Source organism: Centroberyx gerrardi, chromosome 12 (genome assembly GCF_048128805.1).
Source record: "Centroberyx gerrardi isolate f3 chromosome 12, fCenGer3.hap1.cur.20231027, whole genome shotgun sequence".
Classification (NCBI taxonomy): Eukaryota; Metazoa; Chordata; class Actinopteri; order Beryciformes; family Berycidae; genus Centroberyx; species Centroberyx gerrardi.
The window spans coordinates 6,965,917-6,993,580 of record NC_136008.1 but is presented as its reverse complement, the minus strand read 5'-3'; the positions used below and the strand labels follow the sequence as shown (position 1 = coordinate 6,993,580).

Here is a 27,664-nt window from a genome sequence, read left to right as displayed (position 1 = left end):
ACGTTGTGCCTTTCTCTCGTCCATTCAGAGGCTGACCACCCCAGCCTTTATTCTTTAACTGTAAAAGGCCACTCAGCAAATTCGAACCCTGGCAAGATCCATTCAGAACCTGTGGATGGGCGGTTCTGTCTCCCTCCTCTTCAGCTCTTCCCGGTAGCAGTAGGAGCAGTAGTTGCCCGTCTCAGGGTGTCCGTAGTAGGTGCAACTGGGTGTCCGGCAGCGGCTGGACTGCAGGCCGGCCAAACCGCCGGCGCTGCCCAGTGAGTAGTGTCTGACCGGGGGCGGCCCGCTCCGAGAGTCTAGGTTGGAGCGCACGTCCCGGAAGCCGTTGCTGTAGCCGCCACCGACCGGTTCCGACCCGGGGTAGTCCGGTGGGTCGTGCTCAGGGGTGTATGAGGGGGTGAGGCGGGAGGGACTGAGGGAGACGGGGGCTTGCGGGTGGTTGTATTGGGGATGGGTGGGACCCTGCGTCGTGGGGCAGTGGCGGGGGAGGGTAGCGTACGAGGGGAGGCCTGGGTAGGAGGACGCGGGGGACCCGCCAGCTAGCTGGCGCCGTGTTTCCATGTAGCCGTGCATGTGAAGGTGCTGGGTGAGGGGTGCCGGAGCGGGGGGCTGGTCTATGAAGGAGGGCCGGGGGATAGGCACAACACCAGAGTACATGGAGGGGCTCAAGGAGGAGGACTTGAGGTGATTGAAGGAGGGCGGCGGGCTCTCTGACAGCTCCTCTTTGGCCTCATAAGGCCGGTAGCCCAGCTCCGTCCCGCCACCCGTCTCCTTCTTGGGTGGCTGGATGCCGTTGGTGACGCCCTTCCTCTCTGCATCGCGCCGCTGCTGCTCCTGCTCGGCCCGGAAGCGCTCCTCTGCATCAGCAAGGTAGCGCTGGATCATCTCCTCCTGGAAGGGCTGCCGGTTGCTGGTAGTGAGAAGACCGGCGAAGATGAACTTCCTCTCGCCTTGCATGGCGGCGCGCAGGATGCCCAGGCTGACCTTGACGTCAGCGCTGTACTTGTAGGGGTCCCCCTCCGTACTGCTGCCGCCGCTGCTGGTACTGCTGCCCGTCCCGTTGAGGCGCTCACTGCCTGAGGAGGGTGAGCCTTTCCCAGAATCCTCAGAGGCATGGGCCGAGGGCGAGCTATCCTTGCTGCCCTTCCTCCCCCTCAACGAGCCCTTCTTCTTCTCCCCGCCTTCCTGCTTGGCTCCTCCAGCTCCAGCATTCTTCCCCGTCATCAGCCCACCCACGTTCTTCTTCAGCTTGCTGCCCAGGCTCTTGCCAAAACTGCCAAGTTTATTGGCCACCGAGTCTGCCCTCTTCTTGTCTTTATCCTTGTCCTTCTCCTTCTTGCTCTTGTCCTTGCCTGCTGTCCCAGTCCCCGCCCCTGCCGAGCCGTTGCTGGAGGAGCTGGATGAGGAAGAGGAGCTGTTCTTGGCCGAGGACCCGCCTCCGTTGACTGTTGCTCCCGTGGCGGTGTCTCCGTTGCCATTGGAGCTGCTGCTGACCGACTCTTTGTCTGATTCTCCTGAGTCGGGGGGCGTGCGGGCGTCCTCTCCTGCAGAAGCTGTGGGAGACTCAGGCTGGGCCAGAGGGGCTTGCTGGAGGGACACAAAGCAGAAATACACCAATGGAAAAACTGAAGTTGCATGAGAAAAATTACACATATTCCATATCAATGCAAAAAACTGTCAATGACCACATTACAATGGGCTAAACAAAAAGTAAAAAAAACACAACTGACATATCCCTGCTAACCTAGAGAGGCACATCGGCCTCAGGTCTGGGGAGTAGGAGGGAAAATCAGCACCAGAGACAGAGGGTGTGGCACAGTGATTCAAGCAGCAGGGAAATAGCAGACTGATGGAGAAAAATACAAATGACTCTGTACTCAGATTCCTTCTCATATCTGCAAACACGTTTGAGAGAAACAGATAACGCTATATTTGGAAACGGCATGACCTAGATGATGACGCACTATTCTGATCTCAAACAACGAACAGTTATAGAATGGCCCTTCTTTGCCAAGGCCCACAGAAATGGTGACCACCGTGGGGCTAACCTTAGGTACCGCTGCTGTAATTCTTGAACAGAATGGCCCTCTTAAGCGCTATTTTCATACAGACATTCCTCTATTGCCACCAATCGCTGCAGGTTTACCGGGAAATTGCCATGAACTTGTTATCCTTCCTAACTTTCTGGCATTAGCATGTGGCACACAAGAGGCCCATTGACACAGGGTTTGTGTGGAGTCATTTTATGACCCCAACAGCCCAGTGTAGTTTGTTTCCACATACAGTTTGTACAGCAGTGAGGGGGCCGCTGCTCTGATCGAGAAAAAAAAAATGTTAGAAAGAATTCAGACCTGCATTAAAAATAATGTAGGTCCCTGCATAGAACAGAAAATATAGCTCTTGCACTTGCTGATCACCAGAGTGGGAAATTAACACCAACCACCAGCCAAATGCTGGTAGATTTTAGCAGCTGTGGTAGTAAGTTCACTTAATACTCTACCAGCCAGTTTGGCACCTAACTGACCATTGTGGGCTGAGGGGTTGAGTGTTCTTTTCTATTCCAAAAAACAATCTGGCTGATAAAATAATGAATGAGTCTGGTAAACTTTGCAATCCCCCACCAGCCTCCACGGCAGGTTGAAAAATAAGTTAATTTCCTACTCTGTTTATCACCGATTCATCTTGGCTGGCTGTGCAAAAGCATTTTTGGGCAAAAACATGATGTCCGATAGTAAATAATGACGAATACTGTCGTGTCACAACATTGATTTTTCTGACACAGGGCTACTCTCTGAGCTGGCTTTATACTCCTTCCTTCTGCAGAGTAGCAAACATCACTCAGGACGGTTGTGTGGAATCTCATCTTTACCTCGCAGGGCAGAGGCAGCCAGGTGACGGTCATGTAGCTGTGCAACATCTGGAGCTTGGCCTCCAAGGACAGAGCCACACTGAGAGCGAGAGGGAGAGAGAGAAACAAGTCAAAGTTCAGTGAAGAGTGAACATCACCTTCTGCCAGAGCTCCATTGTCATGTTTGTGGAAATGCTATTATTGTAAGTAGCTGTTGATTATTATTACTATTTATGGCATTTCTGCTAAATATTGGAGAGAGAAAAGAAACATGGGAGAGAGAGGGGATGACATGCGGCAACAGTCATGAGTTGGGAGCTGCTAGCCTGTGATTAATATGTCAAGATAAATCTAAGCAATCAGTGCGGCATGAATAAGAAAGATGTGGTTTCAGAAATAACATACTTCAAACATATATGTAGTTTACTCCCATATACACACTAAGCTGTTCACTGTGATCATGGTAAATGCTGCCAACCTGATGTACGTGATAATAATGCTGTGAATGTTGTTTGTATGCTGCCCACTGCTGGGTATACTGCTGCTCCTTGACTTCCCGAACTGATAATTTGACTCTGAATGTTGTTAACTGAATGTTATTTTGCTGTTGCATATGATTTGCTTTCTTGTTTTGTGCTGGCCTTGTCAACTAAAACTCCTTAGGGACAACAAACTGCATCATAATGTATGAAGACTGAACTCCATCCCCTTTTCCAAACAATGTAAGTAGCCACTGCAGCAGAACATTAGTTGGTGATTATTAGATATTATATGCCGAGCCAAGTGTTTAAATTACATCATGTGCATTATATGCGCCAATGTAATGTATACCATCGAGGACTTATGTAATTCCTCATGTAATATTATCTCTGTCCACCATTTCATCTGAATAAGACATCAACAGTGTCATCAACTGAAGTAATTAATCTGGAAGGTTATTTTTACTGAGCTGCTATTTTGGCGTTCTTTCCCCTGGTCCATTCATAGAAGGTATTTAGAGCTAATCTCATTGTCACTGGCAGTGAGTGTCACTAATCCGGAGTCAGAGGTCAATCCCTACGCACTGACACTAGGTCCTAAAGGGACAGCTGTCTGTATATGTGTACACAGGCAAGTGAACACATGCTGCTCCCTTGTTTTCATTTGCATTCATATCATTTGTTGGCCAAAAAAAGCACTTTGTGATAAATCTGTTTGCCTGACCAACACAACCGGATGTAAATGCAGAAGGAGCTCCATCCGAAAGCGGACCGTACCTTGCCAGCATCACGTTGTCGGTGTCATCCTTGCCCCACTCCCAGTCTTTCCCAGGATCCACGGCAAAGTGCACAGGCAGCATCTTGTGCTCCGAGTCAGTGAGAGGGATCACCACTGTTGGTACAGAGGGAAGCAAAGGTGCTAAGTCTTCGTCAGAGAAGATGCATCGTTTTAATCCAGCGCTTTGGGTCGCCCGCAGACTTCGTGCTTAGAAGTACAATCAATTCGTTCAATCTCTATTTTGATGACATTTCGACTCTTGGATTAAAATAAACTAAGTGGTGCTATTTAATAGGGTTCGATCGATATTGTTTTTTTAAAGCTGATACTGATACCCATATCTTTAGACTGAAGGCACTGATAGCTGATATTTTAGTGCCGACATTCAACGTCTTAAATTTAACCATTTTCTCAGCACATCTCTTAGAAAGTAGCCCCTGCCAAAAAGGCTAAAATATAGAACTTTTTTCTCCATTCTCCTTTCAGTCAATAGAGCTCTTGATGAAAAGCCAAATCGCAAACCCATCACTTGACTAATGTAATCGACCCCTCATCACAAGGCCACTCGACTTGAACATTAGAAGTTAGTCATTTGACTTGCTCGTGTTGAGCTACAGACAGCGTACACAGCATTAGTCAGCATTCTGAAATCAGACACAAATTTTGATATAAAAAAAATATTCTCTCACGCACTCTGAATGACAATGTTGCACTAAGATGTTACTAAGTGTCTGGGGGCCTGTGATTATCACTCTATTGAGGGATCAGCTAGATAGTGAAGTGAGTGGATGAGTTGCCAACCAAAGACTGAAAGATACCTAGATTTCCCCACCAAGTGAAGGCAAAAACCAAGTTGTAAAGTGGCAAAGTGGGTCCCAGTGCCATCTATTGTCAGTGCATTCTGGCTCTGACCCCTGCACTCCTTAATATTGGTTGATTGCAATGTTGGTAACCAGTATAAATCAAGTCTATAAGCAAAACAGCCCTGTATTTTTTGTTGCAGAAAGGTTTATTTTCCAGCAAATCCTTCTCCTGAAGAATCTGTGCAACATTGTTATACGCATACTTGATTTACTGCGGATTGGGGCTTTAAAATGTCAGTGGCATAGTGGCAGACCACAGTAATAAAAATAAAAAAAAATCGAAATTCAGACAATAAATATGAATGATGCAGAGCATTACCTTGCTCTTTGGAGCCGTCCTTCTGTTCCATGGAGACCAGGGCAGAAAAGTGCGCCTGGTCGTACGCCAGGACCAGGGGCGAGCGATGGCACTTGGCAGCTGGCACCTCCAGCGGTAGGTAGATGCCTCCGAACGGGATGGGAGCAAAGGCTAGGGAGGGGAGGAGGGAGGGGTAACGAGTACATTAAACATCTGAAAAGCATGACCTCAGCACTGCTGCCAGGCTGATAAAGGACACTGGGAGGATTTGAGCCAAAATCAAAATGGGCTTTCACCTCTAATTTCAATACATCAAACCAATCTTTGACTTGTGGGAGGCACATCTACCACCAATTTTCAGCCTATTAGGGGTGTTGCATAAACTCCTTAACAAGAGTGCTGTCACCTCTAATATCATTAAATCAACCCTGGAGATATCTTTTACTTGTGCGAGGCAAATTAACAGCTGCTGCAATTTTCAGACTAATAAGACTGTTGCATCAGTCCTCCCCTAAGAGGAGTGCTGTTGGAGGCTTTCTGTAGAGGGAATTTGTGTGTGTATGCACATGCTCGTTTTATGTGACAGAATTGGGTCAAACAGTATTTCAAAGTAAAGTGTATTGTTTGTTTTAAACTGCTTGACGTACCAGATGGGTGGTGTCCTCACCAGGACAACTCAGATAGCATCAATTAGTCATCAATCATTGAGAAGCAAAATAATTTTCTTCCAAATACTTCCATGTGACTGTTTCAACTTTCTGCAACTCACTGTAAATGTCCCAAGTGGCACACCCAAACCATCTGGGACACAAGGAGGATAACACATTTGATGGAGTGTATTAGCGAGGTCTGACACATGGGGCTTCTGGCAAACTTACCCTCTCCTCCAGAGTCCCTCAGCATGGTGTCGGCCACCACCACTATAGGTCTCCTGAGGACGTGGGCCAGGACAAAGACGTGGAACTCCTCTAAACTCTCGTACACCGGCTCGTCCGAGGACTCCGCCCTGCAGACAACAACACAGACACACGGTTGTTTGCTTTGTGAACGAGCTGCAAAGCTGGAGCTCATCCTAATTTTCAATTAGAAAGCAGACTATAAACCTAACCCTAACTTAATGGAAACATTTTGCCTAACCTTACACAGAGACCCAGAAAATTATTTCTATGATCAGTTTTCAAAGATGTAGTGACTTACTGACTTTTTGCCGTGTGCAGACATAAACAGGGATTAATATTGAAAGATGACTGAGTTTCTACCTCTAAAAACAAGGAATCTAACATCGAGTTAGGGTTATGTAGCGTTGTACATAACGCCTCAATATATTCGTCCCACTGCACTTACACTTGGCCAACAAAGTACCTCTCCTGATATGCTACAGTGAGTAGCAGACTGACTAAAATATGGGGCAGCCAGTCAGTTGTGATTATGAGCTCACTTGTTTGTTCATGAATAAAAACATGAGTGTGGCTAGTTGTGGCAGGCTAACAGTCCCTGCATTGTCCAAGCCAGACCTTACCCGTTGGTGCCGTTGGTGCTGTAGTGTATTCTGGGCTCACTGGAGGCTAGCTTCAGCAGCTCGTTCCACTCCTTCTGCCACTCCTCCTCCGTGTACACCAGGCCAGACTGAGGAGCAACAATGGACACACACACACACACACACACACACACACACACATTTGCCCTTTAGAGAGGGAGTGCTAAATGTCACAAAAGCATGCACTGACGTTATGGCAGCTCATCGGATGGCTAACTATTGGCGATTGAGTGATGTAATTTAACTAGAACCTTTACAACCCCATGTGTCGTTCACATAGAAGTAAGAGAATCCTCATCAATGTCATTTTTTTAATCTCTGTCGACGGAAAGGCACTACTGGTACACACAGTTACACACACTCGGCAGCGCAGTGCAGCCGCTGTCTTCTACTGTTGGCCACTGAGCAGCTCCACTAGAGTAATTGTGGTTTAAGTGACTTGCTTAAGGGTAACTGTTGAGGTATGGATGAGCATTACTCGTTCACTTTCCTTGCCTATTTTTCCCCCAACTGGTCCAAGGATTCAAACCAGCGACTTTCCTCTCACAAGCTCGCTTCTCTATCCTTTAGGCTACCACCGGCCTCATAACATCATCACAGAGTTATAAAGGAGACCTAGAGAAATGTGCCAAAACGGACCTCTTTGTTCTGCTGGGTCTGCTGCCACCTCCACCTGCGCCTCAGCGCCTCCCTCTCCTGGCCGTGATCCATCAGCGCATACAGGGACTTCCGCAGCATCAGGTCCCGGTCATGGAAGCCCCACATACCTGCATTGGGACACAAAATTGGGACATTGGGACACTTATCAGGCTCTTGTGCACAAATGCACTCAAACAAGGAATGTAAAGTAATATAATGAGGTAAGCCAGGAGTTTCAGGGGGGGTTCCTTTGCATTTTTGTGGTGCTGACACCTTCTACTTCCCGTACTATTTTGAGCTACAGGAAGTTTCAGGGAGTGTTTTAGGGGATGGGTGGGATTTAATGACAATAACCTTTTTAAAAGACATGTAAAACACATGTTGCTGTCTTTGCTTTTCCTTTTACTCTTACAGTTTAGTGTACAGCAACTACTCCCCCTCCACCATCAGAGGCAGTAATATCTTGTGATTTTCTAAAAGCTGGTGGTGAATACAAACCACAGCTTGCATTAGAAGGTCAAAGCGCTCTAGATGCCTTCGCCACTGAAAAGCCCTTAACCTGCAATAGCCCTGCCATCAACAAGCAGCTATTGACTAAAAGCAAATAGAGGCTCCATGCAAGGGTGAAGTAATCAGCTGTATTATACTGTCATCATCAAAATGTTTATTTGGCTTTTAATAAGCCATATAAAAAGAAGCTATGAATATCTGTGCCTTGGTTATGATTTTTTGCCCTCACCCTAGGGGTGCATTTTAATCTGAACAGATTAAGAACATGAATATTACTTCCAAATCTGCTATTCAGGAGATATATTACAAGGGCTGGAACAACGCCTGCATATGAGTTAGCCTTATTAATTTTCTGGGCTACGGCTCCTCAGTGGGCCACACAGGCTAACTGAATTTGCACTCCAACATTGTAAAATGCAATTAGTGCTTAAGCTAACAATGAAGCTCTCTTAATGAATGCTAATGGAGTGTGAACTTCCAGTGTATTGGGGTCTCGTTTGAAAGGTCTACGATACTCACCAAGCGACGCAGCGTGTAACAGGCAATTTCCGTCTCCGCTCGTCGCCAGAGGTAACAGACTCTGACAGTTGGGACCCACCCTCGTCCACCAGTTCAGGCGCCCTGCAGACAAACAGGAAAAACCAAACTTAGCTGTTTGAAATACAAACATGGCTCAGAACATATCCAAAACAAGCTTTGTACTTCCTTGTTCAAAAAAACATGAAGTTATGTGTGAGGTAAGTATACTGTATCAACGCTACATATCCATTTTGGAAAAAACATTGTCACCTGAAATACATGTTTCAGTCAATTAAATGCTATTCCATAACAAGTTTTACTTTCATGTCAGCAGTTATTTAATAAGAGGCATGTATATATTTTTTAAAATGATTAGGCTACTTTGTTTTGAAATGAAACACACTTTTTTCCTGTTATCTTGTTTTGGAATTAAACTCGTGGATGTGCGGAAACTTTTCAGTTCCTCTCACCAGCATGCTCCAAGGCCACCATCATTGACTGCTCAATCAGGTCCCTCTCGATGAAGCCGCGGAAGTCGTCCCGGTACACGGTGAGGTCTGGTAGTTGGAAAGTGCAGAGCGGCGTGTCCAGGAGGAGCTCACTGCTGCTGCCGCCAGTGCTTGAGACGTGCGACCGGGCCAAAGACACGATGGTTGAACTGGCATGGGAGATTCCCCGCGACAGACGCTTCTCCGTAGCTGCTGAAAGACAATGGCAGTTGTATATTATTTTTAAGGTATTTCCATTTGATTAGGTAGCAAACAGTGGAGAGAGACATAGGAGAGAGAGAGGGGGGTGACATGTTACAATGGTCATGGGGGTTTGGATAAAGCTAAAAGCCTTTATTCACCAGGGAAGGTTTGCTGAACATGCATGGACTGAATGGACGGATTATTATTGTGCATGATGCATGAAACCTGTCAACATCCAAATCAGTTTGGATCTCATGGAATATGCTAAGGCTGCCTGACACAAGGATTTGACCAATGAGGTTGCGAGTACATGGTGTGCTCCTTTGCCCGCCAAAAAAGCCCAAAAAAGACATTATGATTAGTTGAGGGAAAAAAACAGCTAACCCTAACCCTGAAGATAAAACACAAAATGCAAATAATCAAAGTGAGTTTGTTCATCTGGTAATCATTGAAGCCAGTGGGAAAAAAAAAATGAATGCTGTTGTTTATCTATGGGGATGGGAGAACTACATTCTGTTTTGTCCAAGACAGTAATGTAGTCAAACTACACAATTGAGGGTAGACCAATAAAAACATTTCACTTGCCAGTGGCCTCACCTTGCACCACCTCATCTTGGCGGTGGAGTAGGGGCCGTCCCACCCTGGCCATCTCCTTCTCGGGGGGCAGATACGTCCTCTCCTCGGCGAACGAGTATGTCAGGTTCCCAGCATGCACCTGTCGCAGCTGCTCAAAGTCGCTGAGGGCAGCGGTGAAATCCCAGTTCTTTCCTGCAGACAGAGGGACGAGAACAACATCTGTCTGAGCCAACAGGTCCAGCCTGACAGAAAAACCTAGTTTCTACATCAGGCAAATGAGTCCGACACATCCTTAATGAGTTTAAATATTTACCACAAGTCAACACAACCATAGGCTCCCTTATCTTATGTAAAGGCCACTGACACATTCCTTTGGTTGGGTAAATATCAGAATATGGAGCACGTCTCGGCTCGCTGGCTTGCTGCTGTTCACTGCAGTGCATTACATTTTTAACCCATATTCTTATCTGCAACTTGTGTTGCTGCTAGGCAACAAGAGCCCAGTTGACTCCAACTATACCTTCTTCCGTTAGTGAATGATAGCCTAACTAACCAGCAGCTTTTACAGTAAGCATGGTCAAACTGGCTGATGCTCAGAAAACAAAACTGATTTTAGCAGTGGTCAACTCATCACAGAAAACACTTGAGTGTAACTAACAAGTAGCCTAACTGTAATTTGGTGTAACGTCGTGTTTTTGTTTTTCTTACTCGAATTGAAAGTTGATGTTTAAAATTGAAATGGTCATCATACTATAAAGCGAGGAATCTCTGTCTGTGAGTGTGTGTGTGTGTGTGTGTGTGTGTGTGTGTCCTTCACATATCTCGAGAACCGTTCGTCCGATCGACTTTGGACATGCGACACGTTCAATATTAATAAACTTTGACTAAACAAGCGAACAGTGAGCCGCTCAGCTCTGAGTCTGAGTGCAGCGGGGCGGGGCTTCACACAGGAGAAAAAAAACAGAGGCGGAGGCAGTAAAACTAGCCAATAGGAGCGCAGACACGTTTGATTGGCAGCAGAATCAACTAATGGAAGGCCGTAAACTGCTTCTACGGTTCAAACGCAGTTTAGTCTCAAGTTTCTGTCTGGATTTAAACCATATACGTCTGTGAGCGTGTATGTGTGTGTGTCCTTCGCATATCTCGAGAACCGTTCGTCCGATCTACTTCACACTTGGGGGTGTATTGCTGGGGACCCAAGGACGTACAGTGTCGGATTTGGTGCAATTGAACACGCGACACGTTCAATATTAATAAACTTTGAACAAACAAGCGAACAGCGCTCTGTGCAGCAGCGGGGCGAACGGGCACTGCACAGTTAATATAATTAATATAGTGAGATGCATGACTCTTGGGGCCTTGACATGTTAAAAACCCATTGTATCATTTCACATGGACAGCTCTCATAAAAATAGCATTGTTTTCTTCATTTCTGAAAAATGCCATATGGTTGTCCTCCCAACACCAGTGGCACAACGAAATCCCAGAATGCTTTGCAACTCACCCTCCAGCAGGTCTCTGGCCAATCCCGGTTCAGCTCCAGTGGAACGGACAAAGTCGGACAGGACTGCGTCCATATCCACGGTCATGTGATCATGAATTCACAGGGTGGCGGTTTGCATCAGGGCAGAGAAAAAAATAAAAAAACACAAGCAAACAGGGACTCCGCCCTCCCCAAGAGGGCCAGGATAGCAGGGGAAGGGGGAAGGGGGAGTGGCTCTCTACCTCGCGTTACACGACCAGCCACACCTGGAAAGAGAACAAAGATAACATAAGATCAAACCTGCAGGAGGCATAAAATAATCAAAAGTTTAAAACATTTTCTAGAAAGCTTTCCAATAGCTCAAGACAAGAGATGAAAGGCGTTTTAGAGTTTGAATATTGACAACAACAAATGAGGCACACAGACATAATAACCCTGTTCACCCCCTTTTCATGTGCAAGCCTGTTTTGGCCGGGTTGCTTTTGAACTTTTTACCTCTGCAGTCACATGACTCATGACAACAGCTGTGGCAAACACAGCGAACAGGTTTCACAAAAGTGTTTGCTAATATTTGCATTGAATACCAATAAAAGTCACATGACAACACGAGTCGGCTAGCTGCTGTTCGGCTTCATGTTTTTCACAGAAGCAGCCCTACTTTATGGTTGAAATCTTTATCTTGTTTTTGTGCAGCACCTGCACACTTGAATTAGCCATGATGAAATGAGAAAAGCTGTCAGGACCGATTGCTTCAATCATGATTTTTTCAAAGCCTGGGCTTGAGGCCAACTGAAAGGGTGCTAAAAGTTTTAAAAGATACTTCAATACTCATTTCAAATGTGACTCACTGTATTGCCAAATAGGTCTACTACCGGACACAAAAGAATTTTCCGGCCAGAGAGCCAGGGCACAAAGGGCATGTGGAGATGCTAACAATGACAGAGATTCAGAAAGAATCCACACTACATCCATGTGTAAGAGAAAGCACATCACTGACGATAACATTTTAAAACTCTAAATAAATTAGGGGTAAACTGGATGCTGATATTATATGCAAATATTTGCCTGTATATTTTTATTGGTGTAATATGGATTTTGGTTCATATCCACAAATATTAGACATCAATCCACAATGATTTTAGATTTTGATAAATCCATAAATAAAAGTAGAAATGGAGATATAATTGGTATGTGATGCGTGTTTTTGATCTGAATTAAAGATACCAACCAAACTTCTTGTCATATCCACTTTCAAAGTCAAATTTAAATCAAATTTGGTTGAGCCATGTGATGTGAGGAAACAGTATGCCATCAAAAAGGCCCCTTTTAAATCGGTTATTTCACTCCTCAAATATCAATAGCGGATCTAAAGAACCTGCATCAGTCAGGCACTAAAATCAATGAAGAAACATTATCAAGATAGTCCGAAAAAAAGAGGGAGCATCGATGGGCCGTTGATACAAAGGATGTAGAAGGCAATCGATGCACACAAAGGCTAAAAAGGCACGTATCAAAATAGTCCTGGCTAAAAGACAGACCTATGGGGGCTAAGCTAAAGCCAAAAGCCTTTATTTAACCAAGGAAGCTTTTTTGAGCACGCTTACACTTTTTCAGCAGTGCCTTGCGTCACATTCAGACAGTTAGGCTATATGCAGTAGTTGGGAACCGATCCAGTCACAAGCCTTATTCTGTAACCTTTAGGCTGACCGCTGCCCTTCATGGGTTAATATAATTTATTTCATAGCATGTCAACATCTGACAAATGATATATCAACTTGATTAATCAGTTTGGCTCTCTTTGAATAGGCCAAGTGTGCATGAAGCAATGTCTCAAACATTTATAATGACTGAACTCTGTCCAAGAAGCTATTGAAATCTTATCTTATCTGAAATCTCTTTTAGGGAGGTATGATTATGGCTAAAATGATAATCCCAAATTATTTTTTAACCACTTTTTGCATCTTATACCAACATACTGACTATTTCAAATACAGTGGCTGTTCTAAATGAAATAAAGCGATTCAATATTGCCAGTATTCTACGGTTATTAACTGTGGAAACTAAAATTGCTAAACTCAATACAATGAACTGGCCAATCACCATGTCACCTTGAAGTTCAAAAAACTGCCTAATCTGGTCTGGACTGCTTTTTTCTGCAACCTCCAGTCATCTATTCCCACCCGTCCCTTGGCTCATCCACCACCCGATGTTCCTGCCTCAGCTCTGACTCAGTGAACCCTTTGCCACTGCGCCTGATGAGTCACGAGTTTACTCTTCTTACACCTCTCCATCCTGCTCTCGCTTCATGTCTCCCTCCCTCCCTCCCTCCCTCCCTCCCTCGGTTTCTCCATCATTATAAAAAGCCACAGAGGCAGGGGAGGGAGGGAAGGACTTCAGTACAAAAGGCCTTTCTCAGCCAGCAGAATATTTCTAGAGCGCTCTCTCTGCAACGTCAGCTGTTCAGCAAAGCCTCCTCTGCAGGGTCTCCTACTGTTCTTGCTGCTTGGCAATTATCTGATGTTCACAAACGCACATACATAAATTTGGAGATGTGAGACTGAGGTCAGTTAACCATTCAAAACCTCGGATTTCCACCTTGGGATCCTACAGCAGATGTCTGGAGTTCTGTGGACTACTTTTGTCTCCAGTTAAGAGTAACATTTTTCAATCCCAGTTCCAATACTGCAAGTTTAATGCTGTTTTTAAAAGGATATTTTTAGCTACCTTTCCTATTGAACAAAAGCAAATTCCAACATATGGTAGAGGGAAGTATTTTCCAATAAACACTTGTATATGTGGCTGCCCACTTGTTTCTGAACTGAATCAGACTATGCCCAAAAATGATTTCTTCGTTAAAATGACTACAAACTAGCAGAAATCCTCAGATCCAAATGTAAGTCCCAACAGATTGTTTTTCATGACTTAACATCAATATCAATACCAGAACATCTGTACAGCCCCAGCTCCATTGATTAGTTTATTCTTACTCTTTTGGGAGTAGCAGAATCTAGCATCTCCCCTGGGCCTTTGGTTACCATGTAAAGCCTCTTGTGTTTTTAGTTTACTGCACCTCGTAAAGGTAATTTTACGGCTTGATTAGTCTGAGAAGCACTGTTATTAGACCTACTGTGGTGAGGAGGGGGATTGGCTGCAAATAATGGCGCATCAACTGACAACACAGGGCACTGACAGCCAGAACAACGGTAAAAAGGGCGATAAATGTGAAGCTCTGTGGACAGAATGTACCCAAACAGACCAACAAAAGGCTGGCTGTTGTCACTCCAAGCCTCGGACATCGGCCATTCCTGTAAACCCACTCTGCCTCTGATGCGTCGTCCATAAAAACACTCACTTATAAAGGACAAGCCTACATCCTTTGGCATGAGAGATGTGTCATATGGAGCTTCTAGTGATCCAACCATATTACTATAATCACTTCATAAATTATTTTTTAATGTATCTATAAATAATCACCTGAACTAGTCAATGAACACAGCTTCAAAGACAAGCCCATTTTTGATTTTTGATCAGATTTGAGAGCATGTTAGCATTTTGCTACTTAATAAAATTTTTAAATCAACATCATGTCCAGTATAATTATCAAGGTTCTATCATGGTTTTGAATTTTGGCCCTGGATCTAACACTGACAGTAATGTGTGCTTACATTGCTAATGCTAATATACCAGATGTGGCTAACAGGCTAGCCTCCTGCTTTACCTCTCTTCTGCACTAACGTAGGCTAACAAAGCTAAGCTAACCTGAAAGGACTGTTTCATGTTGAGGTTCCATGACAAAGAGACCTGGGCAGTGCCCTGGGTTACTGGCTAACATTAACAGCCCTGCTGCCAGCACAGAGCAGTCAGTGATTTGTGTCGGGGCTGGCTGAGCTTTTGTCTGGCAGGGGGAGTTACGTAACAGGAGCTGCTGACAACACGTGGGTGCTGAGCTGAGCTGAGGGCTGGGAGAATGGCCTGGATCACTGAGGGAGACACTGAGAGGTCACCACAGCCCACTGCAGACACCCTAGGTGGGCCGAACGGGCCGGATCACTGCAAGGACTGTGTGGATGCGACTTTTTTTGCTAGCCTTAATTTAGCAAGGAAAGGTTTGCTGCACATGCATCCTCTTTTTCAGAAACGCCCTCCCTCACATTCGTGCAGTTATATATATTCACACCAGGTAGCTGCTCAGTACAGCCTACAGACTTCTACTGTTGGCCGCTGAGCAACTCAACTGGAGAAGGTGGGTGTTAAGTGCCTTGCTCAAGAGCATCTGGAGGGGGATCAGCTGGGAACATCCCGTAGATCAGTGATTCGCAACCTTTTTCATATCAAGGACCCCTAATTTAGTCACAATACATTACCATTTGATGAGATTTTGTCTCTCTGACCCAAATCTGACAGTATTTTTATTGTTTGATATGATTTTGTCCAGAATTCCATGACGATCTGTATTGTAGGTAGAGAGATAACAGTGAAATTATGATCACAACAGTCATTCTTCTACATTCTATAATTGTGTCAACTTCTTATAAATGAAATAATGGTAAAGTTTAACAATTCATCAATTTGCTGGGGACCCCCTGGAACCCCCTCAAGGACCCCTGGTGGTCCTCAGAGCCCACGTTGAGAATCACTGCCATAGATGTTCCCAGCTGATCTGGGGGTTCAAACATGTGACAAGTCCGCTTCTCTAACCTGACTTCCGTGAGAAAAGAGAAGTGCAAACTCAAACTATATGGCTTGGCTAAATGCACTGAAGACTGTACCAAATGGCAATGACTTCTCACAGATGTAGCAAAACACTGAACAAGATGACACAGATTAGTGAGCGCAAGAGATAGGTGTGATGAGTGGAGCTAATTTTAAAACATTTGGTTGAATGGCAACAATGCCTTGTAACATGTACTAACCAAGCAGTAATATCCCAACATGGCTGCATTTTTAAGAATCATCTGCTGAAATTACTGCATGAAATATAAAATTTTTTTTTTTAAAATACAGCCCAATCCCCAACAGGACACAGCAGTGTTGGTCAACTGGAATGACTTCAAGCTGGGTTGAGTTGAACTGGTTTGTTAGGTACATTGTGCTACACTAAGAAGCATTTTGACGTTAATATTTAACACAATCATACAGCCTGGATGATCAGGTCTATAAAACAAGTCAGTTCTATTGCAGTTAAATAACCGAAACCTTTCTGGTGATCTCAAAATGAAACCTACCTCTCTCAGCCTCGCAAAACCATATGAGTCATGAGATAAGAGACATAATGCTGGAGAAGGACTTTAAGACAATGAAATGTGTAAGACACACAAAGGGAAGGGCAGAAAGGCTAGGCCTGTAGCCTACTTTGCAAGAGGTGTCAGCGCTCCAAATGCTTTGTCATGGCTCATGGTATATTCATGCAAGGTCACTCAATATGACATGGCCTAAATTATGAGAAAACCAAGAACTAGATCTAGATGTGATGGAGAAGAAGAGCTGCGCTAAGCTGCGTGAGCCCAAAAAGTAGATTCTGAGCTGAACAAAAAACAAAGACATATATGACACCACAAGTGAAATGACAATACCATACTACACATGCACCGCACCCCACACATACACACACACACACTACACCACACCTCTCACACCATACACACACCACCCACAGCACCACACAGCACGACACACACCACACAATACAGCACAATAGAATACAATGCAACACAAGAGCCTACAACACTACACCACGCAACACAACACAAAGGATCAGAGAAAGGGTTGGGTCCTCCGAGGTGAGCTAAACACTTTCTAATTAAACAGAACCTGCTTCTCCACGGCCCTGCAAAATTAAGCTAGATAGACCTGGGTCTCCGGGGAAGAGGCAAACAGGGTCACGGACTGTAACCTTTCCATAGTAGAAGATTCACCATTTTATGTTTGGCCCACTTGCATTCACCGTGTCTGAAACACGAGCTTCGCTTTACAGTTAAGAGGGAGAGCAGCTGGGGCCCAAAGACCAGGATGAGCGCACTTCTACTTTACCTGAAAAGATATTAGACTGCAACGAGCAATGAATCAAGCTCTAGAATTATTTTGTTATCTGCACAGCGTCTGGTGAGACTTTACCAAATGAGGAGGGTTGAGTTGTTCTTTTTCCCTTTAATGGTCAGGCCATGACGGATGACCAGGTCTATAAATGTGTCAGTTCTATTTTAGTTCAATCACATAAACCTTTGCTGTGATCTCAGCGAATGTAAGACACCCTCTCAGCCTTGTAAAACTATATGAGTAATGAGATAAGGGGCATAAGGCAAGCAAACAGGGTAAAGCAATGTGGCAGGCGGGAATGATAAATGTGGCCCAGTGGTCCATCTCTGCACTGGAGTGGCGGTGGGTTAGGAAGTGTAACCTCCCAACCTCTGGACACGGCTGACAGCCAATCAGGGAAATTTGGAGAGACAGGAAATACATTAGCCTTACCATTATTGATGCACTTACTTGCAGACGGAATCAGTCTTGTAATGTTATCACGACATGTGTCAAAGTCAATCAAATTAAGTGCTCAATTTTTCTGCGATAGGCGTAGCTAATTGTACTTAGAACCACAGACTTCCACATAAAAAAAACCCAAATGTGCAGGAGTGAGCAGGGCCAATGCTTTCTTGGTAATTCCCTTTCTCTAAGTCAAAGGCCTGTTCTCTTAAGTGCTCCAGAAATAGGGCTGGGACTATGGTGAGCAATCAATCACAGTAAACACCTTGCTACTGAAGGAAACCAGAGGGGGAAGAAAAACAAAGGTGTGGTGAGATGGCTGTCCTTCAGCTGTCTTTATCTGTGGAGTGCCGTAATCTGGTTACTGACTGAGCCCAGGCAGCACACACTGACTCATTACATAACCTCAGAGCTACATCTGTGAGGGAGGCTGAGCACGCCTGGCTAAGGAAGGGAGGGAGACCAAGCCCTAACCCAGTTCTGCCCAAGTTTCTGGAGACTGCGACTCAGCTGAATGAAGCAGCATAAAGGCGCTGCTGCACGTGTCAGCAGAACACGGCTCTGCCAGAGGATGAACAGCTTCAGGCCCTCATAACAAGAAAAGCACAACAGGACAAAAAAACAGAGGCATGCTTTAGGGATTGTCCAAGGATATAGCGCAATACTGATAAGGGTGACAAGAAAACGCAATGCAGAGCATAGCAACGAAAATCCTTGTTCAAATACAGCACAATTTCATGCTATGCTGGGCAACGCCTCCCTTAGTGACAATGTTGTAGTTGTGTTGTAGTCAGCAACACAACATGGATAAGTGAGAGTACACTCAATATGGCACAGAAAAGCAGGCGTGTTTGCGGGGGGGAAAAAGCAGTAGAGATCACAGCTAATTCCGACATTTTCTGTAGCATCGTTTGCCTTCAAAAGCGTCTGGATGCATCATATCTAGGCGCATCGCTTTTTCAAGGGCTTGCATAATGCCATACGATAAGCACTGCATCGGAACGTCCCCCCAGGCTCGGACAAGACTGCTGCGGAGTGAGGTTTGGATAGTAAAGCGAGTCAGTGCTCTGCCTCCTTCGTCAAAGTCAAAACAAATTTATTTATAATGCACTTTTAACAAAACAGGTTTATCACAAAGGACAAAAACCATAGATATAAATAAGAACGAGAAAGAGCAAACACATCACGAAATTTAAGATTCTGTCAGCTTGCAGCTCCTTGGCAATTACTTCCTGCTCTGCTTGTAAACTGCTGCCTCGCTAATGCTACCATCAATGTTTCCCCTCCGTTCAGCTGAGGAAATGTGCGTGACCAGTACAGATGGTGCGGACTAATGTTTTCGGTTGTTACTGGTTTACATCTCAGAAATCAATACAGTAAATTGGAGTCTGACCATTTCCCTGGACGAAAGGAAATACTAGTAAGCTGGTCATTGGAGAAAAATCAATGAAACCCACTGAACTGCAGCGACACAGAACATCCACAGAACTGCTGCCGACCAAGTGAATTATAAGAACTAGTCGACCGCTTCAAGTCTATTAGCTGAAAAACTGCTTCTTCATGTGAATCGAAGACCACTCAAGCTTTTATCTGAGGGAGAAAATAACTCAAATATGGCTGCAGCAAGAATGAATGGCTATCTTTTTTTTTCCCCAAATAAGGACATTGGTTATCTTTCACCACGCGCCTCGACCAACACTGTAAGAAGTGTCAATCTTAACAAATCACAAGATAGCCTACTTTATCGTCAAATACAAGAAGATTACAATATCTGCCAATGTGGTGAGATAATTTGGGGAACATCAATCTTATTGCAAGAAAATGTCACTTGGTTTCAGAAAATCCTTTTTAAACGAGTGGAAATATCTCACCCCAGATTTTTTGCCACATATTTCTTTTAAATAAGATGTTATTGCCGAATACAAAGCTAATTAAGTTGGACATTTTTTGCAGTGTAAAACATAGAGCTTGGACATTCCAAACCTGATGAAGGCCTGACCACCAGCTGTGGGCGGCTGTGTGTGAAATGCGTATGAAAACACCGGGCTGAATGCACACAAAGACACACACACACATGCACACACACACACACACACACACACACACACACACACACACACACACACACACTCGCAGAGCCACACAGCTGATGTCAGAGATTCCACAGCATGCCCACCCTCTCGGAGGCCGTGTCGCTGAAGCTAGCCTAGCCCAAAGCTGTCCAGTCATCACTCAAAAATTCGCCCAGTTTAGCTTCCGCCTCCCTGTTCTGCTTGCTGGCTCAGAAACACCCAAACCCGATCCATCTCAGCAACCAACCCTCTTCTCCAAAAAGGACCTCTAGGCAAAACTGGATGCACAAAAACGAGATCCACTTACGGATCAGGAATTTGACATCAGGCTTTATTGATTGGAGTGCCGAGCCAAAAGCCGGGTTGCCCGTCTCGTGTTGTAGTAGCTTCGAACCATCTGGTTGAGCTATTGAAACTAAATGGAGTTCATCTCATCTAAAAATAACTGACAGAATCCACGCAACATGTGGGATAAAAAAAATGTAGGCATTCACAAAGTGGTCTGGGTCTATTATTAGTAGTGCTCTCTGTATTTTAAGTTTAATAGGTATAGGCTAAAGGGCACTCTCTCCCTCAATGGCCATTAGCTGCTTGACTGTTTACTCTGGACCTCTATCCTTACATCTAGACTTAAGCTTTTTTGTACGCACAACTAGCAAATGTACACAGAAAATCGCCACCTAATCTGTGTGAGGTGCTAGAATTAGAGCAACCTCTTTTTTTTTTTTTTTTTTTAAACAGTCTAAAAATAATCCCCCCATAATCACAGTTTAAAGATAGAAACTCTGCACCGTGCGGAGTTCCAAAACAGCAGACAACCGACACAAACACCGTGAGGGACAAAACGCTCCGGTGAACGCCTACATGTGTCACGTCCCAATTAAAGAAAATAATAAATGGGGTGACATCATCTGCGTTCTTGTACACCCGAGTGACTGCCCGATCAAATTTTTCTTTAAAGCAGCCAGAGAATGATATCCCTCAGGCTGCACCGTTCCCACGGGCTAAGCCAAGCCTCTGGTTGTTGTAGCTGAACTGGGAGACAGCTTAACCGGTAGAGTAAGGGTGCTTCGTAGTTGGTTTCCGTCTGCCTAATGCAGGCCCGAATGCCTCTTGCTGACATTCACTGGAGCACAGCAGCGACAGCCAAGTTCAGCCAGTTCAAATGGGCAGTGTTAGCTCCTGAGCACAAGTGTTTATCAAAGTGTCTGAGAGCTGATGTCATGGTGTAGCGGAGCATGTGGTCGAGGTCTACTGTTCCTACAAATCCTGCACAGCATGCGAGTGCTTGGTACGAGAAACACTGTTTACAGTTTGGCAACTCAAATTCTAATGGACAAATGTTCAGAATTTATTTGTTTTTTTCTTTTTTGGTTTTGCATGTTACTATTTCTTCACTCTGAGAAGGATGTGTTATACGGCTTCTTGACCCATAACAAGTGTATCTGTAATGACATTTTTCACAAAATAAGTGTGAAAAAAGAATTGAATTTTAGTGAAGGACAAATTAATCCAATCACTGGAGCCATACCTCTTCATATGGAGATACTAGTGACAACAACTTGCCACCTCACGTGATCTCGTCTGAGAGCAGCTGGTGATCCTCCTGTGACTCAAACAGATATGGCTCTGAGTCTAGGACGGCCTTTTTGTCTTCCTTCTCTGCCCGGCCGGTGATACGGTTTATCGGGTAGTCTATTAGAGCTGGCCTCGGAGGTTCTCGGCCTGCGCCCCGGGCATGTCGCTGTAGTCAGGCCCAGTAATCACCAGTCAGGGAGTGCTAATTAACAGCCACTTGGAGCAGGCTGCTGTGGAGAGAGCTGCAGGAGGCCGCTGGTGGCAATCCGGCATTCCATACAGAAACCATACTGTACTGTGCATTGTTGCAGTGAGGTGGGCACCTGACACAGCAAGACCAAGACCAGAGAATATAATGAGGGTATTTGATCTCTGCAAGAGTGAGTAAGGGAACTTAAAGCTCATCTGCTGTCAATGCATCAATGTTTTATAGTTGTGCACGGAAAAAGAAAAACATGGACATGGAGACCGGCTGCCGTAGAGCGTTCGTCCGGATGTTGTTGCTTTGCCTCTGAAGCACTGCAGTGCAGAGATAGATGGATGAATTGTTTCACTTGGTGAACAATATGCCCTGGTTTCAGTATTCCGGAAAGCTGCCAACCTAAACTCCAGACTCTGTGGGCGAGAAGTCCTCATTCTGCCCTCGCGGCCTCTTTATCGATTTCTAGCCTTTGTGCAGAAATGCAAGCCTCTGCATCCATCCGAATACTGTCCGCCTATTCATCAACATCAAGGGTGCAGAAACTGAACAGTGAATTACAAGACAAAGAGGACTGTACTGTATTATCATTAACATTATTAAAATTATCAAAATCACACGGCCCTGTAGTGCCAAAATGGCTAGAGCATAGTGCTAACAATACCAGGGAAAAGGGTTGAATTTCCACAGGGGCCCCACATGTTAAAAATGTATGCAGTCACGGTAAAATGAGGCACTTTGGATAAAAGCATCGACCAAATGACATATGTTACATGGCATACACTTCAAGTTCTGCAATTTATTCTTAGAGAAAAAGCTGTTTCACTGAGTCCTCATCAATGAGGTTTTATTGTGCTATGCAGAATTCTTGACCTAGAAAGTTGCATGTTGGAGATTCCAAGCATCAGCATCTTAACCCCAATCTTCCTACCCCCTAAAATAGTCCAGTAATGCAATTCATATCATAACCACAATACTCAGAAAAAAAGTAAAAAATAAATCTTTTTCTGTCAATATTGTGCAAGCCAAGCACATATGGTCAAATTAAAAGGTTAGACCTAATAAAAAAGACATTATCTAAGGCTGCCAAACATTACCTCTCACATTGTTGTCAAGCTTGTTCTCAGATTAAACTATGCACTGGCTATAAATCATGTCTCAGGGTTGTTCCAAAAATGCCAAACACTCCTATTCGTTGAGTGCACAAACAATGTGCTTATTATTACATAATTCACATTTAGAAGGCATGGGAGCTGCCTGTTGACCTTAATTTGCACATTAACCCTTGAGGAACGCAAGACATTTCTTACAAGCTAACCTGAACCTTTGGCTGTTCTGTTTTAGAATTAATTATATTCATTCCACTCCACAACAAAACAAAAACGCTACTGTAAGAGAGAAAGTAGCTCCAAATAGGCTTACACGTTAGAATCTAAATGGATCTAAGCTTGTACACTATTACATGACAAGACCGATTCAAACATTCAAGAGCTACCAGTGCTAAGCCATTCGAAGTGTAAAGCCAACCAAACCTAGATAGATCTAAAGCCAGTGGCTAAGCAAGCACTAGCCTGGACAGGCGGGTAGCACTAATGCTCATGTGAATCCCCACGTGCTGCGGGCCAGGCACTCTGCACAGCAGGGCGACTTTACGTCAATTTGTGTGTGATGTCATCCTGAGTGAGAGGCTCCTCATCGGGGCTGTGTGTGGGATTACTGCTGCTGTCCTGGATCCACGGGGCAGAGTGGGCGGGACTGATGTCCTGCAGTCAGGACAGGAAACTAACTTTTTGTCTTGAGGCCACAGTGGCATCCAAATTCCAAATTTCACCTGCCACCATATGACATTAACAGCACCCACCTACCAAATGCTTATAAAACTTGGTTATAGCTGGTAAATATATGACAACTCTGCCAACCGATCCAGGCAAGCTAACCCTCCTCTGGAGATTCTGTTAGTTTTCAAATCCATTAGTCATTGTTGTTGGTTTCCTGCCCCGCCTGTCGCTTAAATTATTTTACCAGAATAAAATAGGAGCTCCAAAAATGATGCATGGTTATATGCCAAAAGGGATGACAGAGCAGACAAATTTACTAGCCACAGCCAATATTCGGCTGGTGTTAATTTCCCACCCTGCCTGTAGTGGAGAAAGAGTGAGGAGTAGAAAGCAATCGACACAGCATGCAATCTTTACCACAGCTTATCTTCCGGGAGCGGCCTCTTATGTTATATGGATTATGTCTGCTTTGTTGATAGAAGACGTCTAGATCCTTTCCCCTATAACTCCACAGCCATTTACGCTCCATCCTACTTAACAGTCACTCATATTCTATAACAACTGTGTGAAGGGTCCAACCACAATCTGGAAGGCATTCAGAGTAGGCCTAGTAACACAACTTGCTGTTCACAGAGTCGTGCAGCTGCTGGCACCCAGGTAGAGCAGGCAGGGTGGGATGGGTGATGCCTCGATTCTAGGTCTCTCCACCCTGACACAAACAGCCCTGGGCACTGGCTGGCTGCTGTGTCACAAGGCTGGCAGGCATCCAGCCATGCCGGGGAGGGTGGGGCTCCAAAGAGTTTTATGAGTTGCTGTCTGGGCGCACGGGCCTCTCGGAGACAAGCCACCTATTGATCCCCGTCTCACTGTAGCAGTATGGGGACGAAGGCAGTTTTCACTTTCAAATCACATCTGTTCCTGTCTGGTTCGAACTGTGCTGCTGAGAGATATGAAGAACGGGGATGCAGGGCTGTATGGTTGTGGATTTTGTAATCTCTCATTTTTTCATCATGACCATAATGTAAGTCGTAACACGAGCAGATCTGAGGTGTTAGGCTTGCTGTGTTAACTTTATACCTTAGTGCCTATGCTAGGCTAAGCCTATGTCCTGCAAAAGTGAGTGGAACATGTTCGCTTAACACAAAAGTCATGCGTTTGTCCTACTAACCTGGAGAGGCACTCATCTATTTACTTATTAATCTGACCGTGTTTGTAGCTCTGGGTTGAGAGATCCTTTGGGAATAGCTCCGCGGGCAAATGGGCCTGGCTCTGAAACTGACACTGGATCCCTGACGCACACACACACACACTTATTGAGCAGCTGTTTGGGGGAGCCCGGCGAGGGACGATTTTAAATTTTCATCTCCTCGGCTTTGCTGAAGCAGCATGGTTCCCCTGTGAAACACTATATTCACCGCGGCAGCCATAACGGCCACAGCCAGCCAGCACAATAAGGCTCGGTAATATGTGCTAGCCTGTAGGTATATATTAAAGATATTAAGCCCTAATGCCTATTCCTTTGAAAGAAGTAATACTTTAGACTCAACGTGTTTTCCAGAGAGATAAAGAAGTCAGGCTGATTAACTGCCTGCTTTGTGGAACTATAAACTGAGACTCACACTAGTTTAGTGCTGCCTAGCCTTCAATAGAACGATCATGTGAGGATCATTTTGCTATGCGTCACAGCAATACAGTGTACCAATAATCCAGCTGCCATGAGGTCCTGCGAGTTGCCAGCTTCAAGTTGATAGGCCCATGACAAAGCTTTTTACATAGAGAGTACAAGTATCATCAGATCACTTTTCCTTTCAGACATTGGTGATAACATTTATCAGTCTCATCACCTGTGTCATCTCATCTGTCTGTATCATTTTCAACTGAGGCTCTTGTCAACCGTTCACCGCAGGCCATTTGAATACTGGTGGAGATCACTGCATGACAAGTTGCAAATTGGAAGCCGCAGGTTTTCATTTGGATCATCGAGATTCAAATGGCCCAAAGAAAATCATAATGCAATAACACAGAGAACAAACACTCAAAGTAAACACCACCTTGTTCCGTTTCATGGAGCCAGTTAGTGAATGGATTTATCTACTGACAGTTCTGTTCATTTGAGCATTCAACAAACTTATCATTTAATTACCTATCAAGTGACTCTAAATTGTATTTTTGGTTATACAGATTAATATATGTTGGTTGTCTGTCACAATTTGGCTTTATTGGCTGAGTCTCTCTTGAAAAAGAGGTCCTTCATTTCATCTCAGTGGGACCAAGTGGCTAAATAAAGATTAAGTGGTAAATATAATATTATTTTCTCCTTGCACAGCTTGCCAGTATTCTGTCGTGACTGAGTTCAGAATCTGAATTGCATAAGGAAGGATGCTACACCTTCTTTAAAAGACTGCCTTAGGTGCTCTGTGTGCTGCTGTATGCATCAATACATCCCTTGAAGCGCTATGGACTTGCATAATGAAGCCTGACAGTGCAAACTCACACACCCCGGCCTCACAGCGACTGTTCACCAGGGTAGGAAATCTTTTTCATCTTCCGGCCACACTGCCTGGTGTATCCCAGAACTGACAGGCAACTTGAATAAAATCAACAGCCAAAGAGAAAGAAATAAGCATAAAACACATGGTTGGTTACCTGCCAAAGTGGCTGGTAGAAAAGACAAACTTACCAGCCACAGCCAATATTTAGTAGCATTAGGCTGGTATTGGTGCTGATTTCCCACCCTGCTACTCGCTGATGAACAGCCTTCCTTGCCACTGTTAGCCAGTCGCCTGTGTGTTTCGCATTTCAAACATCACGCTGCGTAGCCACTGGAAGGAATGAGTACAGGTGGGAGGGCTGGATGCATTTCTTTTTCCTACTACACAATACCTCCCTTCTTCAAATTCCACAGCGCTTGTAGCCGAGGTTCCTATTTACTGCTGCTTGTGTTTCAGATAGGGTAGCCTGGACACTCGGCTGAATTCAGCTTATGTGGGAATAAAAATTATAGATGAGTTAACTTAAAGTTTGAGAGAAGAAGACACACAAAGTCATGGGCCTCTGGCTGTGAGGGTGGGGGGGTTGCTTTTTTAAGACCAGACATAAACAGTCCCTGTAGGCCAAAGACAGTAAAGAACTTGTACCTCTGTCCTACTTTCATGTTGACTGTCTGTCCTAGGCTCACAGCAAACAAAAGAGCCCATAAATACAAGACCTGAATAATTCAAGCCAAAGTGTAATGCAACCCTCTCATTGTAGTGATGTTGGAAATGACGGCAAACAGCCCCAGCCCTAGTTGAGAAACGAGTAACGTTACAACACTGAAAGGACCCAAAGAGCAGCCAACTCAGGAGTCACCCATTTCTGGCATCAAGGTGGCAACGGGAGGCTTGACTCACTCAGTCAAGTTAGCTGGTTAACGGTAGCAAAGTGAAGCCCGTTATATTCGAGCTATTTGGTCAAGTTGGTAATTATATGGGGGGTAACTTAAGCATCAGGGTTAACAAATTGCTCCAAGCCGGTGCCCGGTTTACACCACACATGCACTTTAGCTAAAAATCCGGCTGAGTTATTTGGATTGCGACGCCCAACTCTTTTAGATAAAGGAATCGAATAATTAAGAACCGATTTGATTCTAACGGCACATAACTGATCACCCATTCAGTATAACTTTGCAGCAGGCGTTATTTGACGGCATCGTTGTAACAATAGCTGGATAGAGCTAACGTTATGCTCAGCAACCCATTCCCCTCGCCAACCTGCTTGCCGCTGGCACCGAGCTGCAGCCCGGTGTGCTGCTGATGGTGGCTTGTCCGAAATGTTGATTCCCTAGCCAGTTACTATGGCTACGGCTATTCTTTGAAACAAAATTACAACGAACAATACACATGCTTACATAAACGCATTTCAAATGTTCAAACGCAGCGGGCTTATGTACCGGTTATACACAGCCCAATAACTTCATGCACACGCGTAACAGACAAGATATTTGCGATTATATAAAACTGTTCTGCATGTGTTTGAATGCCGATTGCAGAGAAGTATTCTTTTTCAGTAAATAGACTGAACCCTGACATCTGGCTAGCAAGTGGCTACTTCTAGCTTGGCTAAACCCAGCTAACATCAGCGGCTAACATTAGCTAACCTTAGTAGAGTGTCCCTTGTCTGCTTACCTTGAGCGGCCTCGCAGATATTGTTTTCATCGTCCCATGTAGTTTTCCGCTGGGTACGAACTTGTGAATAGCTTCTACGTTTCCAAGACCAACAGTTCCTAACTTTTTAGCCTCTTCATAGGTGGCACTATACGTAAAATCCCAAACCGGACCACCAACGACAAAG

At 44.8% G+C, this 27,664-nt stretch overlaps 1 protein-coding gene across 2 annotated transcripts; it reads right to left on the bottom strand.

The window, feature by feature from the left end:
• Positions 1-102: 102 nt before the first annotated feature.
• otud7b (OTU deubiquitinase 7B) lies at positions 103-27,664 on the bottom strand. 2 transcript variants are annotated; one of them, XM_071907127.2, is made up of 12 exons: positions 27,499-27,664; positions 11,247-11,491; positions 9,764-9,934; positions 8,945-9,175; positions 8,475-8,576; positions 7,446-7,573; positions 6,789-6,895; positions 6,148-6,275; positions 5,291-5,440; positions 4,108-4,222; positions 2,873-2,951; positions 103-1,590 (listed from the first exon to the last, which is right to left on the bottom strand). In XM_071907127.2, the coding sequence occupies exons 2-12, from the start codon at positions 11,329-11,331 to the stop codon at positions 103-105; spliced, it is 2,784 nt and encodes a 927-aa protein (XP_071763228.2). In that variant the 5' UTR covers positions 11,332-11,491; positions 27,499-27,664. The 2 variants fall into 2 exon arrangements, with proteins under 2 accessions (XP_071763228.2, XP_071763229.2); XM_071907128.2 differs by having other exon boundaries at positions 8,945-9,172.